The following is a 9,790-nucleotide window of genomic DNA, read 5'->3' as shown; positions in this document are numbered from 1 at the left end:
AAGGCCAGCGCTCCAGACGGGAGCACATAACTTCACAATAATGCCGTTATTCAATCACATTACTCTCTATAAAAGGTCTTGTATTTTTACTGAAGTGCTTCTACACCTAAGACTAAACCTGCACATAATAAAACTGTTGGATGAAAGCTTCTCATTTTTTACCAAGACTGGATATTGAGGGCCTTAAGACACCCAGCACCCACACCGATCAGCTGATGTGACTGCCTGAACTGCACAGGTTACAGAGACAGATGGCTGTAACAGTGCGGCATGGCCACTTGGCATATTGTCACTTGTATAGTATATGGAGACATCTACTTCTGACTCTGTATACTGTGCAGAGGCAGCCTCAGCAGCTGATCGGTTGGGGTGCCAAGTGTCACACAACCACCAATGTGATATTGATCGTCTATCCCAAATACAGACCAGTGATATCCAGTCTTAATAGCAACATGGCTGGTCTGGTGAGAAGAAGGAATAAGCGTCCACCACAATTATGGGCAGCACTGATCTTGAAGGAAATGAGATAATGAGTGAATGAGATAAACAAGGTTTTTATATTTTTAATCCTGATCTTTACCGGTACGTAGAACTTTTTTATCACTGTGAAATGTAATAACTGGAGATCACGTCAGGATCAGGATGATTGTATGGAGATGTATACCAAATTGTAAGGAGGTCCTGTCTCCCTGCTGACGTGTCTGTTCTAGTAAATCCCTGTATTGTCCATGACGTCTCATTCTGAAGCATATTTCTTGAGTTCCTCTGTTGTTCCTCACGGAAACACAAATACATTGACAATTGGGTGTGACCATTCCCGTTGTCATAGGGGGGGACACTTTATTGAGTAGAGGGGAAAGTAACTCAAAATTGTCAATCTATTCATACATTTGCAGGAAGAGTAACAGAGGAACATCATTATGTAGACAGTTTCTCTTTGTTTTGTTATAATAATGTAACTCCTATGTACTTGTATAAATATTAGTTGAGATCGGGATTAAAGGGGGGGTTTGGGGGGGGGGGGTTTAGAAACAGCGCCACATCTGTTTGCAGGTTATATCTGGCATTGCAGCTCAGCCCCTTTGCAGTAAATTAGACTCAATTGCAACACCAAACACAACCTGTGGATAATCTGGATCAGATTTTCCATCCTGGATTCCCCTGTGTGTATGGGGCCTTGCGTGGATAATGGTCTATGGCCTAAGCTGCCTACCGTCACTGTGTGTACAGACTCGCTGTCAGTGTAAAGTACATAGTGACAGCGCACACGGTATATTGTGGTTGGTGTATTATTAAAGGAACAATAAACCTTATCAGTGTAAGCTATTCCTCTCCTGTTGTCGGCCATGTCATGGGTATGAAGGTATTCACTTATTTGTTAAAGGGATTGTCCGGGGTAAAGGCCATAAATACCTGATTGGTAGAGGAGCGTAATGGCAGCCATCTTAGTCGTCACCCATCTTTTCCAGCAACAGACGTAACTGAAAAAGCTGATTATATTATTAACCCCATAATAACCGCTCCTGGATTTACATTCGTTAAGTACTGAGGTGCGGTATAAGACGTAGGCCGTATATGTTAACCCCATCATAACCGCTCCAGGATTTACATTCGGTAAATGAGGCGCGGTTTACGATGGAGGCCGTGTATATTAACCCCACATTCTACTTCGCCATCTTAATATAAAGGACGTTCCTGTAGGACTTCTATGGGTAGAATAGACATTGTGTCCCCGTCCTGGGCCCTGGCAGCGGGTTGCTAGGGGAAGGCCCATAATGAATGCGCTTTACTACATTCCAGCACATAGGCCCCGATCTCCAGGTTATACCAGCGGCAGCCATGCCAGTTATTAGCGAGGGCAGCGAACACTCTGGTATTGTAGGAATGGTCTGGGAAGGGCCGAGATACCAGTAAATACCGGCTGACCACAGGTAAGTGTTTATGTACAGCTCACCATAGAGACCTGTCATGTGCAATGGATGAAGGAGCGACTACTACACGGCCTGTCCCTCTCATGGCTCAGCTCTTGTATTCTAGATATTAATGCGGAATTATCACCTTGTCCTGAGATCTTCTAAACTATCCAGGTAAGTGCGGACACCCTCCGTATATAAGCGACCACCTGGGGTCACATACTTTCTGCTGTCTATGTGCCTGTATACAGTGTGACAGATGCGACCAGAAGATACGACCAATCTATGTCTGTTATAACAGATGGATATTTACGTTTTGACAGATACAGCAGGGAATTGATCAAACTGTCCAGAATTTCAGTGTCTTAGGGTGCGTTCACATGATGTAACGTGTCGCGTGATGTGGCACGTATCCGGCGTGTGAGAGTTTGCGCGCCGTAAAAGCTCCCATTGATTTCAATGGGAGTTAGGATCATATACGTTGCAAAATAACACGGCATATACGATCCTAACTCCCATTGAAATGAATGGGAGCTTTTACGGCGCGCAAACTCTCACACGCCATATATGGGCCACATCACGCGACACGTTACATTGTGTGAACGCACCCAAAAAGTTGCAAAAATCTGGTACTGCAAAAAATATTGCGATTCCGCACCGTGGGCCTTAGCCTTACACTGATTCTTCACCGCCTCATGTCATGTTTTTTAGGTGTTACTAATCACTTACATTTCCTGTACATTAACAATTACTTAGAACAATGCATTGTGTTGTTCCTCTGTTATTCCTCCCGGAAATATATGACTAAATGGACTGGACAACTGAGTGTTATCACTCTCCTTAGTAAAGGGACCCTGTCAATTCGATTTGGGACACTAAGCCACACACAGGGGGTTTGGTGTCCCAAATCGCCCTGTTTTAAATCCATGCATGCCCCATTGAATTAAAATAAACCTCGAGTATAAACCGACCCAAATATAAGCCGACGCCCCTAATTTTACCACAAAAAACTGGGAAAACTTATTGACTGGAGTATAAGCCGAGGGCTGGGGGGGGGGGGGAATGCAGCAGCTACTGGAAAATTTCAAAAATTAAAATGGCCGGAATTTTTGGGTGCAGTAGTTGCTGGGGAGGGGGAGGGGGTGTTTTGGTTGTCTGTCTGCCCCTTCCCTGAGCTTGAGGACTGTTTCCCCCCCCACACACACACTTGGAATTCAGCCTGGCTGAATATAGGGTATATACAGTGCTCCTATTAACCCCTTCCTGACGGAACAGGAGCACTGCAGATCCCCTATATTCAGTAGACCAGGCACTCTCAGACACAGGGATACCTAATGTGCATACTCGAGTATATACTCCAGTATGTACTTGCTTAGAGATGAGTCTTGTGTCTCATCGGACTCCTCTCTGGGGCAGTTCTTCATGAAGCCGAGGATGTACACCCCGACTACAGTGTGCAAGTGCCAGAGGTAGGGGTGTGCCCACTGAAACCGAGGGGTACTGCTCTGACTTCAGTGAAGAACTGCACCGGCGCGAGGGCGGCAGGGGGAGTATAAAGTTTTTTGGTTTTTTTTGCGGGCACAGATGGCCTCATAACAGGGTGATTTGGGAGGGACACTAAACCCTTGGTCCATAAGGACCCGTGGATGGTTTTAAAGTGAAATCTAACATATATAATGAATCCTGAATCCATGAGTCCTGCCAAAATTGGAGGGTTTGCCCAACTTTTACGTGTACGTAGCCTTACCCATTCATGTCCTGTTTGTACCGTTACAAAGATCTTAATATTTGCTATAATTTACAGATCACAGACGCCAGTCCTTTGCCTGTCCCCAATGTGGTGAATTCCATTGTCGACAATGATTTCTGAGACTCTCACAGTCTTCAATCTCAATGGCCAGCAGTTGACTGAAATACCAGAAGATGTCCTCAAATCTCCAGACCTAAAGTGTTTACAGCTCAACCACAACAAAATCAAGGAGCTACCACGAGCTCTACAATGTCTCCTCACACTAGAGATATTGTCCATGGACGGAAATTTGCTAAAATGTTTACCCCCAGAAATAGGTGATCTGTCCCAACTCCAAGCCTTAAACCTAAACCACAACCTAATAACGTGTCTACCAGACGACATCTCACGCTTCCAGCACATCAGACATCTCTTTGTCTCCTATAATCACCTCACACAGTTACCTTCATGCATAGGAAACCTGACAACATTGCAGGTCCTGGGGTTGAGCGGGAACCACCTCAAGTCATTGCCAGAGTCAATGGCCGACCTCAAGAACCTGCATGTACTGAACTTAGACTGCAATCAGATGTCCACCTTACCCAAATGCATCTTCAGGCTCCCACAACTTGTTAAGCTTTGCCTATCTGGTAACCAAATTAAAAATTTGCCAAAAGACATTGGAAATCTGAAGAACCTCCGAGAACTCTCGATAAGTCAGAACCAGATTGCGTTCTTGCCAGTTCAGCTGTATAACTTGACCAACCTGGAAGAACTGATCATGGATGACAACAAACTTACTGGATTGTCGGACAAGATTGAGCGTCTCCAACAACTCCGAGTTCTTTCCATCGCCAATAATTCATTTCAGGTCATCTCCGATAAACTATGCGCTTGTCAATGTATAAAGACTTTGATCTTGACCGGCAATCGATTGTGTTCCCTTCCTGAAAGGATCCACAAGTTAACCAACATGAGGGAGCTCCATGTTGACCGAAACGTATTGGATCTTCTACCAGAACAATTGACGCATCTAAAGCATCTATCGGTGATGGTCTGTGGAGACAACCATCTGCGTTATCTGCCCATTGAACTCAATAACTGCTCGCAGATCACCAAACTGGACTTGAGTGGTAACCATCTGACCGACTTCCCCCAAGCCTTGTCCTCCATGTTCGCTCTTCTACATTTAAACCTTAACCATAATGAAATTCGAGAAATTCCACAAACCATCATCTACAACTCGGTGCTCAAATCCTTAGAGATGAGTGGAAATAAACTACAAGAATTCTCCGGCTACATTTGTACACTTCACCATCTCCTTTACTTAGATCTCAGCAAGAACGAGCTTCAAGGGGTCCCACCAAATATGTCCGACCTGACGACCTTGTGTGAGCTTCGTCTTCACGGAAATAAGTTGACGAGTTTTCCTCTTGAATTGTGCACCCTACAGAGTCTTCAGAGACTCGACCTGTCCGCAAATCAGATTCAGTCCGTACCTGCGCAGATCCGTCAGCTAGAGACACTGAAGGAGCTGGACCTTTCCGACAATCACTTCAAGGTCTTCCCAAAGGAAGTGTGCCATGTTCTGTCCCTGGAAAGTCTACATATCAGGCATGGCAGTGGCACGAAGGTAAACTTTTATTGTAGCCATGTACTAAATGTAACTTCTACCTCTGCATTGGTGGGACACGTGACATCTCCGAGGGCAGACATACTGGTGGCATGCCACAATACACACAACTGGAGTGTGCTGACTTTACTTCTCTCCACAGGTACATGAAGAGTCAGTGCAGTCGCCCATTTAAAGGGACACTTGTTGCTAAACAACAGCCTAAACTGGTCCAGGAAATTCTTATTTTTGGACAAAATGTGTGTTAAAAAATTCAGTTTCACTAGCTACGCCCTGTCTGAGCAAAGGTTCCTAGCTTGCTATTCCATTGTGTCTCTGATCTGACCTGTGTATTGACCTCTGGTTTGTTTCTTGACTATGCCCCTGTGGGCTGTCATGTCTCTCACCTTGATTTGTTTTCGACCTCCTTTGCTGTCTGCCATGACAACCCACTTGTTTCTGACTATGCCTGAACTCTGCCTGTCCTGACTTTTGGCCTGTACCTGACTATATGATTGCCTCCATGACCTAAATTGGGATTGGTCTGACAGGTACCTTCCCAGATGCCCATGGAAGTATGGGAGAGGGTTAAAGGGTGAAGACCAGGGAGTAGTCTAAAATCAAATCCACCAAACCAGACAGCTTAAAGGGGTTGTCCAGGACCTGACAAATTTGGATAATATAACCTATCAGTATCAGATCGATTGAGATCCGACACCCAGATCCCACGCTGATCAGCTGTTTTGGCCTCCCGGATGCCATATACCAAGTATATGCCCAATACCAGCCCTGCTCTTATTCAAGTATATGGAGGCAGAACTGCAGCCCTTGGCGCCACCATCTGTATCCAACTTATTTACTAAAACAGACATGTCACATTTTTCCTGACTGACTAGCAATGAATGTCTCATGTTGGACGTTATGGACATGTAGCGACCCCTATATACACTGACAGATCTGCTTCCAAAGGCAAAAATTCTACCTGCGGCTGTCACTAGAGGGCGCTTACTGTATACAGTTTTATTATTGAGATCCAACTCTAGTCTGTATACAGTAAGTTTCTTACCTCCCTCTAGTGTTGTCTGCAGGTAGTCACAGTTTTATGATTTATCACTATCCGATCGAGGCCTGCAGAATTGTGAACGCAGATCTGGAGACCGTGAAACACTGTTCAGATATGGACCTATACCTATGTGAGTACAGAGTAAGAGATATTTCTATATAAATATGATCCGGATTTTGCCTTCCTTCAGATTACAGATCTTCCAGATGAGCTAGGTACAATGAATAATCTCAAGAACCTGGATATTTCTGGCAACGCCATAAGAGCCATGCCAGAAAACATTGGAGGAATGAAGAGTCTTGTCAGTATTACAGTGTGTAATAACCAGCTATCCTGTCTGCCCGAGTCTGTGTCCGCCATAGAGGGACTCCAGCACATCAATCTGAATGGTAAGTCTATGACAACCCGGGAGAAGGGAAGTATCAGTATATTCATCACGCCGTGTTGTCAGGGGTATGGCTGGTAGTGGTCATACTGTCCTATACATGGGGTAAACTCTATTGTGTAATGGACTACCAAGGTGGAAGACATACCATCTCCTTTGTGTCCTAATATCTGCAGGAGATAGACGGTCAGTTTCACACACAGATCAAGTTACTTGTAACATAGAAGTCTATGGAGAGCAATTGGTGGAAGAGGTGGCCCAAACACTGCTGCATCCATAGTGGTAGACCGTTATGTTACTTAGCACAGTAGCGTTAGCACCCTCCTCCTCCCTCTTTCCTCTCCATAGACTTCTATGTGTGAGCCTGGCAGTCTATCTCCTATATGGATACAGATTAGTCTAAAGTCCTAAGTTTACTCTGATAATATCTAAATATCAGGATGCAGGGATGTCTTAGGAGATGGTACCAAATTTTGGAACAATGTAACTGACTGATGATCCATTAAATAGGACTTTTCACCACCTCCACCAACTCCTTCCTTCAAGAGCCATTGCTCCACTGATTCTGGCACAGTTGGAATTTTTTCTCTAGCCCCCACCGTTCCTGAGCAATGAAGGCTGTTAGTTTTAGCACAGCTATGCTCTCTGTTGTCAAGTGGGCGGTCCCTGTCTGTCTACTGTCCAGCCAAGGACCGCCCACCTCACAGTAGAGACTATTATTGTACTGAAAGTAGCTGAACTGATTACTCTGGAATGGTGAGGGCTAGACAAAAAATTCCAAATGTGCCGAAGTCAGAGGAGCAGCTGCTATTGAAGGATACAAAGAGTTGGAGTTGGTGGAAATGATGAAAATTCCTTTTTAAGGGAATGTTTACATGGAACAAATACAGGTGAGCGGATGCTGAGCCTTGGCAGTTTAAGCAAATGCAGATATAGCCTCATTCCACGGGTCTGATGTCCATTTGCCACATTGGCACTATTTTGGATGCAATTTTTGTCTGTACGTTCTCCATAGGGATTACTGATCCCTACTGTACATTCTATATCATATATATTATAATAAACAATCTTTGTAGGCAACAAGCTGACATCATTGCCTGGTGACATCCACCGCCTGAAGAACCTGAAGGAGATCAGCCTTGATGGCAATCCCTTGAAGAAACCCCCAAGTATCGTGTGTGAAGGAAAAGAACTGTATCCCATTGGGCGTTACCTACAGGCGGCCGATCTGGTAGAAGGTGCTGTATGTACTGAGATTCTCATGTCGTGACTGACAGTATAATTCGGGCTCTTCAGACAAAGTAGAGGTTGTCCAGATTATGACATTGGGCTAAAGTTCCTGTTCTAAGTGACACGCTCATACCACAGCTCAGTCCCATTAAAAAGAATGGGACTATGCAATACCAAACACAACCATTATACAGTGTGTGGCACTGTGTTTGATAAGTGGTGAAGAGGCCGCAACAATCAATATCATAGCAGGACAATCCCTTTAAGGTGTACACTACAGCTCCTTGCCTCTCCCAAATTTTGAGGGATTGTATGTGGAGGGTAGTCTTGCTGTGACTGAGTAGCAGGGGGTGCAAGGAGAATCCTCTGAGTGCCCAGGTGACCTAAGTTAACTCTACAGGACCAGGGACTGACTAATGACCCTAGGGGACCGGGACTAATGGATTTGATCGGGTATTGGCAACTACTCCTTTTCTCCCTCTTCACCCTTGGGTGCTGGTACATACAATACTTTGGCACTTGGTGACATCAGGGTCATGTGTGCAGTAGAGACCTCAAGAAATGGAGGACCTGGGAGCAAGGAGCGGGTGCGCGGGAGTCCGGTCAGGGCAGGGGTGGGAATGAATTTTGTGGTTGGGTCTGGATTATTTGTGGTCATGATTTTAGGTCTTTCATTATTTACTCTAGACCGGATCCTGCAGAAGATCTTCAGATTAGTCTCTCGGAACGTGTTCATCAAAGATTTTACATTTTTCTGCAAGAAACTTCACCTCAATACCGAGGAGGTCAAAGTTATAGCGAAGAACCGGTGAGAAAGGCAATTACTAGGAAATTATGGAAAAACTTTAGTTAGAAGGGGTAACGTGTCTCATTGGGGAAAGACGTGCAGGGATTTGTTGGAAAGAAGAACTTGCTCTAGCGCCACCCTCTGGATGGAGGCTCCTTATAGATCAATGCATGGTCTTTACCCAGAATTCTTAGCAGGGCATGCATGGTCTAATAAGTTCCTGTACCATCTCTCCTGAATGAGACACACGACCCCTTCTGACCCTCATTGAGACCTCTCACACAACAAGCCAGTCCCTTGCATCACACTGATGAGGGGCAATGACCACCAAACAGCTGTCTGCAGAAGGGTCCCTCTTCTGTTTGGAGGAGATATTCAGGCTCGGCCATTATTCCCAGATTATGTTGTTAGGTTTTAGGAAAACCAGACATTGATCTATAAGGAGCTACCTTCCAGAAGGTGGCGCTAGAGCAAGTTCCTCTTTTCCACATAGAAGGTCTGATTTGCATTTTCCTTACCTTGAAAAACTTTATTCAGTCCAGCTAATAGAGAGTTCCTTGGGCCCATCCTCCAGCAACTCTTAGGCCACAGACCATAATTCCCTTCAAATGTGAGTGTCTTCCGCTGGACCATTATTGGGTTAGAGCCTGGGCCCATCGGAGGATCCTCTGGTATCCTGGTGGGCTAGTCCGACACTGGAGGGTATAGAAGTAGCGTATAGTATAGAATGTAGAGTATATAGTAGAAGAAGAAGATATCAAATACAGAACTAGATGCTAGCAATGAAAAAGTAACACAGGATAACAATGATAGAAAAATAACAATATATAATAGACTACAGCAGTATATAATAATATATAGTAATACAATGTGTGATGTCTCTACAGATCCCTACAGCTGCCAGAGAAAATCCTGCACGTGTTATACCTATGGAGGACGCAGAGACAGGCCGATAGGAGGCCGGCCGCCATTACTGAGCAGTTAATACGAGTGCTGGTCATGGCAGATCTACAAGAAGTCGCCCTAAAGGCCAAAACATTACAACTGTCCGTAAAGGCAATAAAAATCTGA

General features: G+C 44.9%; 1 protein-coding gene across 1 annotated transcript; it reads left to right on the top strand.

Moving 5' to 3' along the window:
* The first annotated feature begins 3,739 nt into the window (after positions 1-3,739).
* Positions 3,740-9,790, top strand: LRRD1 (leucine rich repeats and death domain containing 1). Its single transcript, XM_075269877.1, has 5 exons — positions 3,740-5,275; positions 6,508-6,706; positions 7,779-7,940; positions 8,620-8,740; positions 9,607-9,790. The coding sequence occupies exons 1-5, from the start codon at positions 3,773-3,775 to the stop codon at positions 9,788-9,790; spliced, it is 2,169 nt and encodes a 722-aa protein (XP_075125978.1). The 5' UTR covers positions 3,740-3,772.

The sequence above is a fragment of the Leptodactylus fuscus genome, chromosome 4 (genome assembly GCF_031893055.1).
Source record: "Leptodactylus fuscus isolate aLepFus1 chromosome 4, aLepFus1.hap2, whole genome shotgun sequence".
NCBI classification, from domain to species: Eukaryota; Metazoa; Chordata; class Amphibia; order Anura; family Leptodactylidae; genus Leptodactylus; species Leptodactylus fuscus.
The sequence above is the reverse complement of the archived record's forward strand: the minus strand, read 5'-3'. Positions and strand labels throughout refer to the sequence as shown.